Here is a 19,989-nt window from a genome sequence, read left to right on the forward strand (position 1 = left end):
TTGGTATTAGTTAGAATGTGAACCTACAGGCAGATAACTGGTGTACAGTGGCAGACTAGTTTAAAAAAAATGAATCTTGGCATCTTAGTCATTACTGAAAACCTTCAGTGTCCCAATGATATTTGCCTGTGTTCATAGTGCTCATGCTGCTTAAAATACTGATATTTTTGCCAGGCGTTTTTGTGCAGCACTTTAATAATTTGTTGGGCTGACTTAGTGGCACATCATGCACAATGCAATCCTATTATGACAGGTAGAAAGTGCAAAAATAAATGAAGTGGGAGACTGTAAGAAATCTATAATCCCGCTACAAACACTGACAGTGACGTCTTTCTCTGAAAAGCAAACATGTTTCTATTAGATGTAAGAAAATGCTGGCAAAATAAAAAATGAAAAGGGTGCTTTCATAACCTGTTTGGTTCAATTCTAAAGAACTCGCTTTGGTTCAATTAGGCTGAAATGAAAGCTGTCAAGTCTGATTAAACAACCGCACTGAGACCACTTGAAGGGGTGGATCTCTATGGCATTCTCAAACCTAGAGTTTGTTCGCTTTGGTTTGAATCAGTGGATGACTTAGTAAACTTGATGCGTCATCTATTGGTTTGGTTTCTTTTCAAACAGAAAAAGAATGATGCAATCCAAAATACAAACCCCAGTTCCAAAGAATAAGACTTTTTTGTCCAAGTTGAGACCCTAGCATACAAATCAAAAACCGTATATCAACAGCATCCAAAAAAACTGCCAGTTTCTCTGAGCCTGAGCTCATCTAAGATGGACTGACACAAAGTGGAAAGTTGTGCTGTGATCTGACTAGTCCACATTTGAAATTGTTTTTGGAAATCACAGACTTGTGTTCTCTGGGCTAAAGAGTAAAAGAACCACCCAGGTTGTTGCCAGTGCAGAGTTCAAAAGCATCTGCGATGGTATGGGGGAGGGTTTAGTGCCCATGGCATCATGGGTAGCTTGCACATCTAGGAAGGATCCCTACAGTGTATCAATATAATGACATTAATGCTAAAGGTATATAGTAGTTTTGGAGTAACATATGCTGCCATCCAGAAAACATCACTTTCAGGGATGTCTCTGCTAATCTCAGCATGATGATGCCAAGCCATATTACATTACAACAGTGTGGCTTTGCAGTAAAAGAGAGTGCCTACTAGACTGGTCTTCCTGCAGTCCAGACCTGTCTCCCATTGAAAATGTGGTGTGTGTTATGAAGCACCAAATGTAGCAGACTGTTGAGCAACTCAAGTTGTATGTTGTATATCAGGCAGGAATGGGGAAGAGTTTCACTTTTAAAACTTCAACAATTAGTGTCAAAATGCTAACTAAATATTGTTCAAAGAAAAGCCTCAGTCCCAACTTTTCTTGAAACATGTTGAAGGCATCAAATTAGATATGAATGTATATTTATAAAAAAAAAAAGTTCTGACGTGTCTTTTCTTTGTACTGTATTCAACTGAATATAGCTCGAAAACAATTTACAGATCATTACATTGTGTTTTTATTCATGTTTTACACAGCAACCCAACTTTTTGGAATTGGGGTGGCACATCACAGAATTTCATTGCTGGGCCATGTGTGTTTTTTCTGTTTTTTTAAATGTTTGAATTAGGGAGCTGTCACACATGTCGCTGGTTGAAAAAGACAAATTTTTGCCTTTTTAATTTCTGTGCGGTTTGTACTCACACTGAATTTTTATAAACAAACCAAGAGCTGTAACCATGCCATTAAAATCAACTCAAAGGTAAGCCATTGATATGACATTTCTGACTGTCATCCTGCATCATCAGCACTACATGCAGGGACATCATATTTCACTGACTGACAGCAGGTCATGCTGCACATTAAGAGTGTTGGTAGTATTATTAGACTGCAGATCAACTGCATGTTGTGATGACTAACAGGTAGAGACAAGAGGAAGAAGAGGCATCTTGTACGGCAGTACTGCAGAGAGGTATTACTGTGGGAGCGCCATGTCATTCTCCTTTTAATGGGCTTAATGAACTGTCACAGTACACAGAGTCAGATACAAGTACAACTCATTGCAGTTTAAACTGATCTCCACTTTCTAATTTACCAGGGAAATCCCTGCATATATGTTACCATGGTTACCAAATGATTTGCATGTGGGCTTCACTTGTACAGATTAGTTACAGTAAGACTGCTTCCTGAGCCGATCACAATCAGCAGATGGATTTAGTTGTCGTTCAGCTTTGGCAAATCACTCACCCAAATCAATCAATCACATTTCAGTTATCACCAAATACTGTGGTTGGTCCGTTTGCTTTCAGACTCCAACCGAATCAAGACAGAAACCCTACTTTTCAGTTAAAGCAGTCTCGGGCGGGTTGTTTTTTGTCGGCACCAGATTTTGATTTATAGTTTTCAAAGCAGCCCAAACTAACTGTACTGAACGGCCACCAGAGTTTGTTTGAACCAATCACCATGGGGGAATTTAGACTATGGTGACAGAAAAAAGGGGGTATGGATCAAAGACCCACGCTGGACTTCGACTGGTGATGCTACAATCGAGAACAACCCAGACACTCACATTTCTTACTGTTTATTTTATCTTTCGGGCTTTCTGGCGGAGTGGATGTTTGTACCAGTGACAGTATGTGTTTAGAGAGGAGGCAGAAGCAGGTAGTATTCTGCCAAGGTGTACCAGAGACCTATGTTTCAATTAGATTTAATCACATCTCCTACACTGACAAATTTTCCACTTCATCTCTACCAAGCAAATTTAGTTTTACACTATTTCAGTATTTTTTCATAGCCATGGTGTTTTTTTATTGTAAAAGCTTAAAGGTATACTATGCAGGACTTTCTGAAAAAACAATGTATAGACAAAAATAATCCCTCACAGTCATCGCTAGAGGTGTACAGTGGTGGAAAAAGTTTTCAAATCTTCCATCCACAGCATCCAAGAAGAAGCTAGAAAAAATCACGATCACGGCGCCGTAAAAACACTAATATAGTAAACAAGAGTGAATATAAGGTCACCTTTCACATTCATATAATTTTCTACTTCTTTTGATTTGATTTTGAAATATTCATTAATTTTCTGAATTTTAACCTTTTAAATGCCAGGTTTTTTGTTATGATGTCACAAAAAAACTGATGTCAAAAAAACACAAAAAAATGATTTATTTTTAAATATACTAAATGCATTACAGCCTAGGAAATGTCAATGATTTGTTGCAACATTGACTGTTACAGTGCACCTGGTGAAAGTACCATGTACTCTCTCCATATGAAAAAAAAGATATAAATAAAACACAAAGAAGAAGGAAAAAAAAAAGACATCACTGGGTGGAAAACAGTAAAAATGACAAATTCCAAGGCAAAAGCCCAGAATGACACCCAGAAATAGTAAATAATACATAAATAATAAACAAAATGCATGTTTTTATGCGTTGATGGCTATGGGATCAAAAATTACAGTTTAAATGGGTTTCAGGGGCGCTTTGTATTTTGCACTTAAAGTATAAATTTAACGAATTTTGTTTACACCATGTAATTTAGACTTATTGTAGGAGCTGAGCTGAAAATTCAAAGATCAAACAAAAATACACAATCTTGCCAAAATTGATGCCATACACATACATGCCATACACACCAAACGGTCCCTAAGGGTTAAAATTTCCATCTTATCAGGTGGATGGACATGTCTCTTGTGAACAATGTCCCACAGAGAATTAAAAGTCCTTCACTTAAAGAAAGAGAGGAATTCTATCCTCGATTTCAAAACATCCAACTTCCTAAATATTTGTAAATTTCTTGCTGGTTATGAGTAAACCACAACATCCTGTTGAACAACCTTATTTCATTTTTGTTATTTGTTTTAGTTACCGTTTTGCTCTCCACCTACACATACACATCACCAAGACGTTACTTTGGGAAATATAGAAAAACATTAACCGAAGTGGAAATAAACAGTGCACATTACGCGTGTTGGAATGTGCTGAACATCAAAGAAATATTAAAGAGCAGAAGAATAACTGAGACTGGAGATATGTAAAAGCCCTAATATAGACTGCCTTCAGTGTTTAGGCCATTATGAGGATGAAGAGTGATGAGATACCTGCAGTGGACCACCACAGGCCCAGCGTCAGGAGGTGTGGAGGCCTTAACCCGGCGCAGGAAAGCCAGCAGGCCGGTGGCGTGGTACGGCACCCCGTGCTCAGGCCAGGAGGTGAAGTGGAACTGGCACACCTCATGTTTTGCAGGGTAACCTCTCTAGAAGAAACAATCATGCACGTAAAATGAGATGGTCTTATTACAGAAGCATAAATAGTTACTTCACAAATAGAAACCAATTAAACAAACCTGAATGAGAAATGTATTGGTGCATACATACACACACACACACACACACACACACACACACACACACACACACACACATACTGTATATATATATATATATATATATATATATATATACACATATATATGACACAGAGGCTGTGAGAGTATGACTCACCCTCTCCATGGCAAAGGTGCGCACAGTGTACTCTGCCAGTGTTTCTGTCTTCAGTAGTGTTATCTTAATGTCACCGTAGAGCTCAGTGTCATCAGGCCAATACTTACAGCACTTCATCTGGACAAACAACAAACAGATAAAGTTCGAACAGGTTACACACACACATTCATAAACAGCTGATTCATCTCAAAACTAGACAGCAAACATATACACCACTCGGTGCTGAGATTCCTACAAGCAGAAAAAAAATTGCAGTCCTGCTGTGACCTTCGCTTAAAATATCTGGACTTTACCACAGTTGTTCCAATAATCTTCACCATCAGATCTGACACATAAAAGTTTTGACACCGAGGTTAGATAAGATGTTTTTTGATCTGTTTGAGGGGCATTTCCAACTCTTGGAAACTTAGCTAAGTGTCAGTGATGGTTATTATTTTTCTCTCTCTGTCCCCAACCTGCAGCCCTCCAAACCTCCACTTTTAACTTTCTAAGTGAATGGCTATTTTCTACTTCCGTTGATGCAGTTTTTTTCTGTAGCGTCGACATTTTCTTTTCCTGCTGGTTGCATGGTGTCAACATTTTCTCCCGCTTCAGGCTGTGGACTCATATTCTGATCCAAAAAAATGCAATATTTCTCTCACCTACAAAGCACGGGAAGACTCTTGCACCATCCCCTATGGGGCATGGTAGATGAACTGCCATGTGAAACCATGAAAGATTAAAAGGGCACTCTTGATTATATTGGGTATTACATTTATTATTATTATTATTATTATTATTATTTATTTCTGTATTTATTTTTAATTTCTCTATTCAAAATTTCTCTAAGTCTCTGTTGATAAATGACTGACACTGGCTGACACTTCTTTACCCGCCTTGTTTGTCTGTTGTTTCAGTTTCACAAAAGGAGATGCCTTTGAACGGCCCTACAGATGTTTCCTAGCAACCAGTTTACACATCACTAAAATCTTTGACAGCTGAGACATTTCTTAGGTTTTAATGGTGCAACTCATTTTAATAAATCAGTCACATAAAATAAAAAGTTGGCATTTAGGGGAGACCAGGGTTGGTTGTCACACTTTTCCCTCTCGTGTTGGAATATTTTAACCAGCAGCAAATGAAAAGTTAAAATCTCAGCTACAAATGTATAAGTTTTAATGTAAAATTATGTGATTTATGATTTAAATCATAATGCGCATTTGCGCAAACCAGCTACATCAGGGAAGTTGGTCGGCACAATGTTAACAAGTTAAAGTTACATCAAAACAAAACAACCAACAAAAACAATTCAAACATTTAATTAAAACAAAAACACAAATTGCTGAAACCAAACAACTTATTTGAGCAATTCATTTGAACTTTTACTTTTGCCATCGACCATTTAAATAGTAACGAAAGATAGCAATATAAACATTGTTTTTGATCTCTCAAAACAGTTCTAATCTTTTAACATACATTTATAGTAACAACTGTTATACAATTGGTTGACGCATGTGTCAACCGATTGTATAATAAGTGTGCCAACCAACCCCCAGCCAACATTTGTATATGGTCCCATGTGGGTAATGCATTGGCTGAAAAATGGGCCCTATATGGAATTGTCCATGGGCTCCATAATGGCCCCATGCCAGTTACCAACATAGGTGACCCCAGTTAAGATGCCAATTTTGTGCCCATACTCACTTGGTACCAAGGTAGCCCTATCATAACCCATGCGGGGCCCACTTGGGTAAACGCGCTCATGTGGGAAGCTATTACGAAACCCATGGATAATGCTATATGGGGCCCATTTTTCATTCCATTTACTGCTTACATAGGCCCCGCATACAAATGGCAGCTGCTGCAGACACGATTAAATTATGTCAGCCAGCGACCATAACTAGACTTTCAAAATCTTATATCAAAATCTAGCTGATTACCATGAGTATCACTTTCAAATATCCGTGTCTTACACGGTTTTATAGGATAAGTCCACAGACCTTTTTTTAAACTTTTGATACGATCAAACTGAAATGTTATCCCCACAACAAAAAAAATAAAAGTTAGTGACTTTTGGGTGTTTTAACATAGTATATGAGTGAAGGTGGAAAAAACTTTTTTTTTTGTTCTATTTTTGTTTCCATAACTTTCAATGGACTTTGCCAACCAACCGCACTCTTCCCTTCTACAGATTTATTGGAATGCACATAAAACCTTATGATTTACAAATAGCTGGTGCAGCCCTTTGCAGAGCCATATCAGACATATACAGGTACAACTGTGCAGCTTAAACACTGTACTCAATACTAATGATATTTATGCCTGGATGTGGTGATAAATGGCGTGGTCAGTGCAGGCTAAAAACCTGTAAAACACTTTAACATATATAGTATATTCTGAATACTATGACAGTAGCTTGCTGTATTCAACAGAGGCAGGAATGGTTAATAGAACAGAGGCCACAATGTTCCTTCATCTACATCAAAGCTTTGACCTTGGAGTAAAGCCACCAAAGCAAAAGGTGATCACTCATGATCAGACAGCAGCAGCCATTTCCTCCCACAACCCGGAGCTGCAGCCCCTCTTCTGATATATAGTGAATGATAAAGGGGGCTCCAGAAATACATCCCCCTCCATCCATCTTCACAGGTGGCTGGAGAGGTCACAGGACAAAGGAGAAGCGAACCTACCCTGCCCACTTCCACCAGCTTGGTGATCATGACAATACTGAAGCAGTTCTCCTGCCAAACCATCCGCCAGAAGTCATAGATCATCTCCTGCTTGGGGCCTGCAGAGGAGGAGATATAGAGTCGAGGTATAGGTGGAGAGGTGGGAGGGAGAGAAGAGCGAGCAGAGAAGGTGGAGGAGGAGAAAGAGAGAGGAAGATAAGGAGGGCGGAGGGATGAGCCATAAGTCAGAGAAAATAGCAGCAATAACCATCAATGTAGAGGTGCTGTGTAATCCATGCCAGGGAATAGAGTAACAATGTGTCATTCATGAACTATTGCCCGCTCTGTGTTCTCCTAATACTACAGAAAAATGTCATTTCAATACACCCACAAATCCTCAGCCATTGTGCAAACAAGCTCCCGGATTGCCTTTCCTAGGCACCAGTGGCAGACACAAATCACAGCCCCCTGGAGGAGATGACACTTTCATTGATTTCATTACATCGTGGTGTTGATAATATCACAAGGTCCTCCTTCATGCTGCCTCCTCTGCCAAACACCACGCTGCTGTTAGTGAACAACATGTCTATTCATTTCTACCCATGCACTTTGTTTAATAGGATTATTATCTTGTCTCCTGAAACTGACCTGGATGACGTTTTTAAGAGAAGGTTGAATCTTATCGTCCCTCATACGTGCTGGAGTTGTATATATTATATTTAAAGTCTTTTTTAATGCATTTTTTTTCTGTTTGTACTTAATAATTTATTGTTTTCAGGTTTGTTAGCACAGTGCAATCTCCTACAAAAAGCAATTCTTGGTTCATTATCTCGACTATTTCTATACTCTCACATTTTACACTGGACTGTGGGGCAATGGGCCTCTGTGTTATTAATATTTACTCTCCCTATCGCTTCAATCTAAGCCTGGATTCAAATTCAAGCATGCGTTTCCTGTTCAGCGATGTGTGTGATGTCCTCACCACCTGTAAAATTTTAATGGGCATCTTTTAGATGATTTTTTTTGACAATAAATAAGAGAGTAACACCAGCCTCATCCTTGAAAGCCAACTCATGTTTGATAATCTGATTGAAGTTTGCTAGTTAAGATATAACTGGAAATCATTGAACCCGTTAAATAACTTCAGAATCTGACTGGAATAGAAAGCATTATTCCTGATTAAAGACAAAAAATAAAAAGGTTTAAATTATGTTTAAATTATCTGCAGTGCATGCTGCAAGTGCATTTAAGGCTTTTCCAAACACTTTTGCTTGTTAAAAGGTGCGTATTTTGGGCGCAGAGAAAGGTGCAATTGGCAAAGTGGTTGTATTTAGTCTCTTAATTTATCATATGTATGTTTTGGGTGTGTGTCAACCAATCAAGTGTCATCTCCCATTCACTTTAAAAGCTAGGAGTTCACCTGGTGCCCTGTTATTTACATGGTGGACTTGCGAGCTGAAGCGAGCGGTTTTATACTGAGAGTAATGTAGTAAAAACATTATTGGACATTTAAAGGGAAACACCACATAATTAAGAATCCCAGTCTGGAATTGAGGATTCAAAACTTCTGGATGATCTACTCAACTTATTAGCAGTTATGCGATGGAATAACACCTCTCATAGCTCCTGCTGCATCATGCCCGAGGGAGCCAGTTTCTACCAAGAAGCGCACTGTCACAGCATCATGTGACCTTTAAAAGCCAAAAAAGTGTTTCCACTGCAGTTTTGTGAAATAGGGCTTTTTTGAATCACCTGAAATACCACCTCATGCGAGTGTAAAAACTCTTTTGCGATAATTAGGAGTTTTTATTTTAATTGATTTGCTTCTATTGGGTGTATTTTATATAAGCAACTCCAATTTGCGCAATTTGAAGGTTAATGGAAACGCGCCCAGTGTCCCTGCTGACTGAAAATAACAACTGCGCCACCCTGAAAGTATCAATGGCAGTTGCTCTGTGTGCCACTTTGCGCTGGGTTTAAGATAGGGCCCATATCATACTATAAAGGTTTTTTGTTTCCACAAGCATGAAGAACGTTAGTAGTGCTTGTTTTTACTACTTTTTATTCCACGGTTGTCCGAACAAGATCAATCCAAAGGTATGCATTGACTGCAAGCCCCGGGCCAAACATGCAAAGACCTGTGAAGGCTGAGCAGTACAATAGGAGAAGGAAGAGAAGAGAAACAACCTTACTCGCCTATTAAAAAAAACATGACATGTGCAGAGCCTTCCTTTTTATACACAGTCAGATACTGGTCTTTACTGTAGTTGACCTGAGATGAGCCGATGCCAGGCTGCGTTTTAATATGAACCCGTGGGCAGCTACTTTAACTGCTGTTTTCCCTCCTCTTCACAGGGTTATTCACAGCTCACTCCCCTGTCAGCAATCACCGCCTTGGTTTCTATGTGTATTACTGATATGAGATGTTAATTTTTCAGCAGCAGCGGGAGAAGCCCGCTAATGCGTCGCCAGAGGGACGGGGCAGTCGGCTGAGAGACAGATGATGTGTGATCCCGGCGGCTGGGTGAATCTGTATGCATAGCACAACGCGCTGCCGCTTTGGACTCAGGCTTTCAGAGTGTGCTTGGCATTTCTCCTCCTCGTCCGCCTCCACCTCACCTGCCTCCTCCCTCTCCCTCATCTCTGGACATAATAGAGAGTTAGCCCAGAGCACCTGCTGCCTGCCGCACAAGCACAGCTGCCTTAAGACTCATCGAAGATACAACAAATCAACCTCAACCTGCCGTGACAGCCGACCACCGCAGGCTCGCCACGAGTCTGCAGAGCATGTTGTTTGCTGCATAGCGTGAGGGGCAAGTGATGGCGTTAATGATGCTGTGCATGTATTGTATGGCGTGCACAACAAACAAGTGAAAGTCATGAATTGCATATATGAAAAACTGTCCTTTGGCGTACGTTTTCAACCTGCATCTTATTAATATGCAAATGGACTGCCCAGTTGTGTAGAAATGTACTTACCAGACCCTGAACAAGAATGTGTTTTATACTATAGTACAAATGAAGACCAAATAACTTTGTTTTGTATAATTTGTTTTATTTATATTGTATTATTTCTAACCTGTATATTTATTTATATTTTTTTTTTCCTCTTTTTTTTGTACTCAGATATTATGGCTGACTTGCCTTATTGTTGTAAATATATATTTTTTAAGTAAAAAAAACAACAACTCTTATTTCATATTTTTAAACATCAATTGTTGTTTGACATTTTCCAAGTCAAATGATCTGTTAGTGACTGAGTTTCCTAACTGAGCACTTTGTGGGCTTAACCATCGTCAGTCATGTGTACATATCATGCCTCAGTGCAGCGTCTCGACAGGATGTGGTCAGGGACAGTATTAAGTGTAGTTACACACATAAAAGGGAAGAGAACGGACCTGAAGTGTAAGAATTCACTTTGGGATGTGTTAAAGCGCATGCAGCGTAACAGCATGCCCAAACAGAAGGCGTTTTTCAGTCCATCTGCTCGCGCTTCACTTCCTTTGCAGACAGTATGATGTATACATTAACTGGATGATGCTAAAAATTTCAGGGTCCATTTTTGATGCAATATGTGACAACTTCACATAAATGGAAATTAAATAATATGTTACCTGTAATATGTGATATGGTACGCCTGTGCACTAACTATCACAACCAAACTTGTGTTACAAGTTTGACTTAACTCTCCATATAGAGTAGCATAGGTGCAGCAGTATGTCGGAAAACTAGGAGACTATAAGAGACGTTAAGGTCACGGCATCAGTGACAGTGTTCCAATTTTGCATTGGAGACAGCATTTAGTGTCAATTAAAGGGGCGGTTACGGCAAATCACACTATAAACCCATCATATCTGCATTGTTTCATCTTTGACAGAAAAATGCTTCCACCAGATTAAATAATGCACTATGTGATGCTGAGTGACTGATGTTTTTTTTTTTTATCTTAATGTGGGCGTTTGTCTTTCTGTTGACTCTGTCTGTCAGCTGCATAACTCAAGCCCTTTTTGTTCCAAGATGGCTAACATGCTGTTAGAAGGTAGTATTGTTGGCAACATGTATTTGATTTTCAGTAACTAGCCAAACTTTAAACTTTTCATGATATTGGAGTCTTTAACAACTGGATCAACATAGTTTTTCTGTGCTGCATTTAGACCCATTTAATAAGCATTTAAACCTCTGAAATTGGTTTGACGAGCCACTTGGCAAAAAATGTCCCACGAACTGCAAAATGCAAAGTGCCAAAAACAAAAAAAAAAACAGTATGTAGTGACAAAAAATGATCTGAAATTAGTGCGATGGGGGGTTTGCCAAATTAGTACAAATTAGTAATATAGACCTTTCCCTGCTGAAAGAAACAGCTGAAAAACAGCTGTAGCTGGTTTTAGATGGTTTTAGCTGGTTGAAGGTTGCCTTAGATGGTCCTGACCCAGTTCCTGCTGGTCTTTGATGGTTTAGCTGGGTGGGCCACCAGCTGGACATGCGGGTGTGACCAGCCTATCAAGCTGGGCAAGCTGGAAAAATGTCAGTCAACATCTTGTAATGTAATGTGTGTTTTTCAGTTTGGTGAAAGGATTTTTAGTCAAAGTTGAAGCACCTTAGATATGATAGGTTATAGTGTGATTTTCCGTGCCCGCCCCATTAACTTCAATAAAAGGGGGACCAAACTCTTGCTCCGATGCAAAATTTTTGGTGTGGTAACTTTCTATGTTCCAGTTTTACACAGAACATCATGTATGTACATATAAACCTACTGTCCTCTCTGTGTTTTTGTGCACTGCATATGATTTTCTCAGTAATATATGATGAATTAAGTTAAATTTATTAAAAATGTGAATACTTTTTAGGTTTTGTCAGCGAGTATTTTTCGCACAAGAAACTAATAAACATGTGAAATGTAAGTTTACATTTGTTGTGTCATGAAAATTATCAGTGGTATTCAATTTCGTAAATTAAAGCGGTGTTAACATTTTAAATCAGTAACTTTAGTTGAGAGAATTTTGCCCAGTCCTCCTACTTGAACAGCACTCTGTGGCACTCTTCCCACCTCTGCCTGCACTCTCCAATGCAGAGACTTTGTGAGCAAAATGTGAAAGAATGGGAGAGGAATTTTCGGAGGTTACTTTTCTGAAGCGGGAGAACTGAGACCAAAGTGAAAGATGGAAGGAAATCAGAGGGGGATTACGAAGAGAAAAACATATTCACTGAATAAATATTATCAGAGCCGGGTGAGAATAAAGAGAAGAGTCTTGCTCTCTTTCTCTCTCAGTCTCTTTCTCTTCCTCTTTCTGTCTGTCTCTCCGTGTGTGTGTGTGTGTGTGTGTGTGTGTGTGGTGGCGCTTGGGGAACGCAGCCTATATAGTGTATCAAACTGACATCAGAGAGATGGTGCACCACACATGCAGATGGCGGGGAGGAGAGACACAAACGCGGAACTTCACAGGCAGCAACAGTCAGTAGTGTTACAGTGCAGATTGACTGACAGTTACAGTCGATTGTTATGGGAGTGTTTCTCACAGGCGGGGGAAAGTGATGCTTTATGGTGGAAATCCAGATGTGAGCATGAGGCAACAACAGCTCCTTGTTGTTTACGCATTAATAATTTACTGAAGTCATTTTAATATCGTCAGCTGGGCTGCTGTGTAAAGAATGCCACCAAACAAACGCAAACATTAGCAGTGAAACAGTGCCGCCGGGTATTTTTACACTCACCTTGCGTGGCGATGAAGTGATTTGATCTCTGGTAACCCTGTGTGACAGAGAGAGTGGAGGGGAGAAAGAAAAAGAGATGGGAGAGAGTTAATAATTACAAGAGCATCTGATGAAATGAGACTCAGGGACCTCTAACTTTCATTTCACCACTCCCCATCCATTCTCTTTCTCCATTTTCAGCATCAAGACATCTCTTATTCATCTTAGAGCTGAGTTTGATGTCAGCGCACTGCTAAATTTCCACTTTTGGACCAAAGATATTTCAGCAGCCATGAAAACTCATCTACGCCGATGACGCTCTGCTAAAATACATTAATGCCTTTGACTGGCGAAATTCTTCGCACTGTTTAGGCAGAGTTTGGGTGAAGGTTCACACTTGAATTATAATGCAGAGAGAAGTGGCATTAATTCAAGTTTTTCTCCGTCTGTCTGCGAGCCAGGTCATTACATGCAGAGTGAGGGTGCTGCGTTTCAAAAATCGGGGCCCGGCAAGCGGTGCTTTGCATGCTGCTTGGGCTGCTGATCAAAAAGGTAGATTGACAAGTGAGGGATCTTCAGCTCTGGGAGTAATTCTATCTTAGTGACACTGACTGATCTGGCTGTCTCCTCTCTGCACAGCTTGGCATTAGTGCAGTTATGATACAGTGTGCACGCTCTGAAGGCTATTAGCGGCGTCCTGGCCCTCCACCAAGCTGTGCGCTGAATGCAAAGCAGCCAATCATGACAGATCCCAAGAATCAAGATTAGTGCGTCCTCCCATCACTCATGGGTAAAGCGATTTCCCACTGTTGTATGGAGTAAACATTTGTACAAACACAGTACAGATGCCCCAACACACACAACAACAACCCCCCGTAACACACACACACACTGATATCACGTATTCAGCCAGGCAGGAACACAAATTACATTCCATAACTGTCATGCCACAGAGGGAAGTTGAGATGGATGGCCATCGCTATGAAAGAGTGCAGCGACCCTCATTCCCATGAGCCTCCGTTGCTGAGTTTCCCTGGGCCGACCAGTTTCCTGTCTGTCACCTTGGCAACCATATTTTGCCAACAGCAGGCGAGCGGAGAAACATCAAGCAATGTGAATTCACAATGGATCAGAGAGAGGGGAAAAAAAAAAATACAAACATGCAGTCATTTAAGACGTGGGGAGCTTATCAATACGATCAGAAAAACAACTTTCAATCTGTTTTGCTTTGACGAATTTGGCTCACTCTGACTGCAACCTGTGACAAATTAGTGGAAGTCTGACCTTGGTGTATGTAAGTAAATGAAAATCAGAATTCATATTTATCATGCATCTCATAGTGGCTTGTAGGAAAACTGCTGAAACTTTAAATGTTAATAGGAAACATCCTGCCAGAGAGCACTGGAGGACATTACAAGGGAGGTCTGAGGCTTGCTCCGCTGAGAATAAATGACCAGGATCAGGTTTTTTTGCAACACCTAAGGCTTTTTCTTTCTAGTCAAACTGCGGGATCAACAAATTTAAATGACTTACAGCCTGCATTTTAAAAATCAGATGCATGAAGAGTGGAATAAGAAAAAGAGCACCGTTGCTTGTGGGTGTACAAAAAGCCTAAGGATAAAAATATGCAGTAATTTGCCAAATCTGACAAAACACACACGATTGGTGGTTGATGTGTTTTCTGAAAAGTACCCACCATTGTACTTAAGATTCTGAGGGAACAAAATTATCGCTGTTGTAGCTTCATTTCCTTGTTGCCAAAATTTGTAAGACTTCATTTCCTGTGGAGTCAATGTGTGGGTGGAGAAAATATCATCCCAAGCACTAGCTCCCACAGTATAACTGCAATCTGTCTTTGATGAAGCATTTTGTTTTTTTTTTAAAATGACCAACCGGTGAAACTTTAAAATTTGAAATATTCATCGCTCTTACAACATGTGTACATTTATTCAGTTTTTTTCACCTGTTAGCTTGCATGTGTGGTTTGACCCGACAATAACTCTTCTTTGAGATGCTTGATGAACATGGGCCCTGAGACAGAGTCTGTAAGTGTCTCTGAAACAGTTCCCACACCTTGTTTGCACTGTCTCTTTCCCCCAAGTTCACTGTCACTGAATATGTTTCCAGTGCTTGCTGAGTCGTAGTAACAATGAACTCTTTGATCTGACTTGCCATATCTGACCTAGTCTACTCCTCTCTGTGGCATACGATCAGGCCTTTTATAAGACAGCCTGATGTTCAGCAAGAACCCAAGGTGAGCACCTCACTATGAAAGAGGACACTGCTGCACTCAGTTTGGAAAGAATTTAACCCAGGGGAAAAGTGACGGCGGACAGGCTCAGCAGCTCAGAGCGGAAAAGGGAAGGAAGATCTGCTGCTGGAGGGAAGCCATGGAGGGCTGGCAGGGACAGCAATAGGGGGCAGCATGAAAAAGCAGAGGAGATGGAGGGAAAGAGAAGGAAGATACTTACTTCCCTGTTTATCCGAATCTAAGAGATGCCAAAAGGTTGAAAACGCAGGGCGAAAAACAGAGAGAAAGAGAGAGGGAGAGAGAGAAAGAAAGTAGGAGGAAAAAAGAGCTAGTTATTGTGATTAAAGACCGGGAAAAGAGGGTAATGAAATGGTTAGAGAGCAGCTTGCCTCCAGGACCTGTGGAGAGAATAATGTTCAAAAGCCTCAAATTCCCATGTTTCTATGCTAAAAGCCACTTTTGCTTTATAGAAATCAGTCCATCTTTTGTGTTAATGTCCTCTAATCCCACTCACCTTTAGCATGCTACGTCTTTATTTCGATAGTTTTAAGTAAAGAGGGGGAGAGAGAAAAGAGTCTGGGATCTGAAGCTGGTGATGACACAGAGTTGTCCTTGGTGTTAATAACCCAGACGACACTTTAGCAAGTTCTGTAATGAAAGAGGGCATGGTAGGGATAATGGCTCAAAGGGCTGGGTACCGGAATTCGATACCTTTAAGCTACCGACCAAAAGGACATCCCTTTGGGAGCGCCAAGGGTCGCTTTGTCCACAAGCATTTGACTTCACCAGCGATACTATAGCAACCAGGAATCAGGGTGTCTACATGGTATCAGAGTCAGACACTTCAGCCGTTGTCTCATATTAAGTCCAGACAATGTCCAGACAATCAGGTGTTTCCCTTTCACATATGTAGCACGTAAGAGGAAAATGTTCGAGTCTGAAGCGTTTTCACCCACTAGAAATTTGGTTTCAGCATGGGGTGGCACCTGGGTAGAGAGTGCAGGAGGCAAGACATGACATGGATTATGCTGCGGCCCCAAAGCTGGTTCATAATTTGGTCATAAACAACAGATTTCTTGCCATTCCTTAAATTTGTTTGATTATTTCTGCGTTGGCCTCTACCAAAATAAGGTCCTGAAACTCTCCAGATGTACATTTTCATTGCTGTCTTCATGTATAATGGCTTCTTCCTAACACCCATGTCTAATTTTTCTTCTAGTTTTCTGCAAATTGCATGACAGAAATGCCAGTTAACACACCTGATTACCCGCTGTGAGTTCCTGGAATAATCACTTGCTCTATTCACACATGGGCTCAATCGGACATCACATGAACTTTGTACTGGTGAGCTGGCAGGGTAAAGATCTTTTTAAGTCTGATTCAACTGATTCTGACAATTTCGTTCTTACATACAGCTCCTGTGGATAATTAAATCATTTCGGGTTTGCTGTGTATTAGTGAAAGGAGCTTACTTTTAAAAGATCTTTGTCGAATAGTTTTAAATAAAAAAATTAGAGGGATTTTTGGACAAGCCATCTTATTTTTATTCAAGCATTGCAGGTAATTATAAAGGTAAGTATATGTGGGCTTGTGCAGAGGTAGGTTTTATGTCAGAATATGGCAATCAGAGTGAGTTAGGTTCATCAACATTTTGCCAACAGACAAGTGCAAATATTAATTTAAAATCCAGTATTAGGCTCAGAGGAGGGTTTAAACATTTTTAACATCAGAAATTTGGACTTTGACAACTAAGAGCTTGACTCATTTTGACCAAAAGAAATTAACAGATGGATTAATAAAACCAGATCAAATGTTTGTGGCAATAAGGACCTCACAAATTTAAATTTAAGACTGTTTCATGTCTTGTAAGACCCAATATTTTTAATAACGATATTTCAACCTCTCAGAATCCAGGTATGAGGCAGCAAACTCATGCACTAAAGCCAGAGCTCCTGTTCACAAGCCACTTTTCACAATTTGTAGGACATGATTTTTTTGATGGGGACACACATAGCAACCATTTACCTGTTTCTCTACCAATAACACTTTAGACCGACAAAAAAGGTTGCGCACAGAGGGAAAGAATTAAAAAGAGAAAGGTCCTCACCACAGCTAAATGCTGCAAAATAAGCTACATGTTCGCCAGACAGGGGACTTGCTTTGTCAGACACAAGCTAAAACACACACAAACACACATGACATCTCATAGCATAGCCCTCCCTAGTGATAGCCTAATTACATACTTCCTTTTCTTTAAGTCTGGCTAACCTGGCAGCATATATAAAGCCTATCTGATTGCTTGTGTTTCTCGCCACATGTGACTGTTGCAGCAATCTAAGATCTTCAAAATGGATTTGGTGATTACATTGTTAGTTAACCGACAGGAAATGACCAATTTAACCCTTTCAGACCTGGACTGACATCACTTTTCTTGTGCTGCTTTGAGGTGGCTTTCACAAGTATTTAAAAAAAAAAAAAAGCAATGAGCAACTCGGAAATAACTGTAGATATTTTTAATTAAAATTTCATGGGGAAAATATATATATATCTATATATCTATATATAGATAGATAGATAAATAGATAGATAGACAGACAGACAGACAGATAGACAGACAGACAGACAGACAGACAGACAGACATACATACAGACAGACAGACAGACATACAGACAGATAGATAGATAGATAGATAAATAGATAAAGCAGTGGATAAATGTAATTATCACAGTCATGTAATTAAAACTATCTGTGTAAAGAATTATAATTATTTTAGGCATTTTTTCAAGTAATTTTCTTGTCTGTTATTGACTTCCCTTTTTTGGTGATTTGTAGTTATTTTCTTGTCCTTTTTAATAATTCCTCACCAATTTTAGAGATATTTGTCTTAATTTTCTCATTGCCTTCTTCCCACAGTTTGACAAAAATCAAGCCCGTTTGCTTGGGTTTCAAGGGGTTAAATGTTTGAAAGTTGTGTGAACTAAGTTTCATGAAACTGTAATTCTTCAAAGGTGACATAAACTGGGTTATCCTGCCCTCCCCCATCACACAGACAGACAAAAATTTATAAAATAGAATGACTTTTAAGAAGAAGCAGAATTTTTCTGCCATTCAAGGAAAGTAAGCTTTTGGATGTGTCTGCTCAGCCATTATTTCCCATGCTCATTCATTTTATCATATTCTGAACTCATTACTCCTTATTCCAACACAAGTGTGACAAGCATCCCATCCTGAGCATCAGAGCAAGAAAACACTACGTGAGTGGGCGTTAATGACAGTGAACGCAGAATCGTTCAAGAACCCAGTGTGCTGATGATGGTGTCACTTTTGTGTTACACCTGTCAGCAACAAAAGGAACATCCAAAGGCGTGACACAAAAATGTCATGTCTCGCTACCCATGCCAAAGAAAAAATTATGCAAACCTGCATGTGAATGAGAGCAGAGAGCGCTGAAACTTTTTCGGTTTAACCTTTAAAAAAAGCAATGTTCCATTTACTCCAACCTTGGCTTCTTCCATGAATCATTTGGAATCATTTCTCTGCCGTGTCGTGAGCCAGGGGTCTTGGCATGACATGCGGGCGGCGCTGTAGACGGCACAGTTAATGACACAAAGGTCCTTGGAGCGTTCGTCCTAATGGAGCCCTCACGGAGCAGTAAAGGGGATAAAGTGTCGGCGCACGGCACTGTGAGCTTTGACATTCCGCTTTAACCAATGCCACCCACATACGCTGAGTCAGGCATACGCTACCAAATCGTCCCTCTCTGTCCATTTTACATTTCCTTTTGTTCAGCAAACAACAGCAGAAACAAAGGACGTAATACAGCATGCAGAGACCATGACAACTCAGGTTGAACCCTGCGATGAGAGCAAGGCAGCGGCAAAAAATAAAGGCAGAAATGTTGAGAGCCTTTCACAGTCCCCCTCAAGTGACCTCTCCATTATGAGTGAGCAGCAGATCTCAGACCCTGGCCTGTGCTGCAAGAAAAAGTAACTGTCCTTCAGATAGTTTTGGTCTGGCTAATGCAAAGCGGCTGAGATAGGATCTTGCAGGAGCGCGTGCTGCTGCTGGGACTGGATAGGCTCCCTGAGATACTCACTCGAGCTGAACTGTAGGTGAGATCAAAATATCTCTAGTAGATGAAAGGATCAGCTGTGTTATATCGGGTCCAATTGCGGGGCAATGTTGCCTTACAAAAGTATTTGGGTGAGTCATGAGGCCCGCTGCTCCGAGCTTATGGGCTCTTGTAGGATCTCTGAGAAAAAATCTCGCCTCAAAGCCTGCATGTAGAAGCACACTTGGATGTCATGCTATATGCCGCAGGTGTATTTTATAAATGACAGTTCAGTTCTGAGTAACAGAGAGCTCACACAACCTCAGACAGTGTGTGGAGATGTCTTCCGGTCAAGCACTGGGTCAACCACAACAATAGAGGACGACTAGTACGAGCTGTAGAGGCGGAGCTGTGGGATCAGCAAAGCCAGAGATGAGGGAGGTGAAGGAGGAGGACTAATAAGACTCTAGGTGACTTACGTCGATGTAGTTGGCATTGACATAATCAGAGCTGGGGTCTGCAAGCAGAGAGTGGAGCTTGACTCGGTGGCGATCATCTAAAACACATAAAAGAGGATTTAGAGGTCTCTGATTATAGAATACAACAAAAATCCAGCCTATCAGTCAATATAGTTGCCTTTATTGATACAAAAGCAGATCCCAGGTCTTATGTGTCAACACATTAAAATAAAGTGAAGGTTAGGATGAGGCCACAACCTGACCACTGGATGCCCTGCTTTTTTATGTATTTATTTATTTATCTATCAACTAACTGTCAGATTTACATCAGGATTGCTTCAGTTTAAGGTAAGTTAACCTCCATCCACAGCAGTACATTGCCTATATGGTGATTCTC

At 40.3% G+C, this 19,989-nt stretch overlaps 1 protein-coding gene across 3 annotated transcripts in view; it reads right to left on the reverse strand.

Moving 5' to 3' along the window:
• Positions 1-19,989, reverse strand: part of ptprua (protein tyrosine phosphatase receptor type Ua) — a 280,443-nt gene that overhangs the window by 25,454 nt on the left and 235,000 nt on the right. For 2 of the 3 annotated variants that reach the window (XM_088090202.1, XM_088090201.1), the window contains 5 exons: positions 19,614-19,690; positions 12,853-12,889; positions 7,162-7,259; positions 4,493-4,609; positions 4,091-4,245 (listed from right to left, as the gene is read on the reverse strand). In XM_088090202.1, the coding sequence (XP_087946328.1) occupies positions 4,091-4,245; positions 4,493-4,609; positions 7,162-7,259; positions 12,853-12,889; positions 19,614-19,690 (484 nt within the window). Of the gene's footprint in view, positions 1-4,090; positions 4,246-4,492; positions 4,610-7,161; positions 7,260-12,852; positions 12,890-15,302; positions 15,321-19,613; positions 19,691-19,989 lie in introns of all 3 variants that reach the window. The other variant, XM_088090203.1, reaches the window with a different exon arrangement.

This window comes from Plectropomus leopardus, chromosome 17, assembly GCF_026936395.1.
Source record: "Plectropomus leopardus strain MGB_pleo_1.0 chromosome 17, ASM2693639v1, whole genome shotgun sequence".
Classification (NCBI taxonomy): domain Eukaryota; kingdom Metazoa; phylum Chordata; class Actinopteri; order Perciformes; family Serranidae; genus Plectropomus; species Plectropomus leopardus.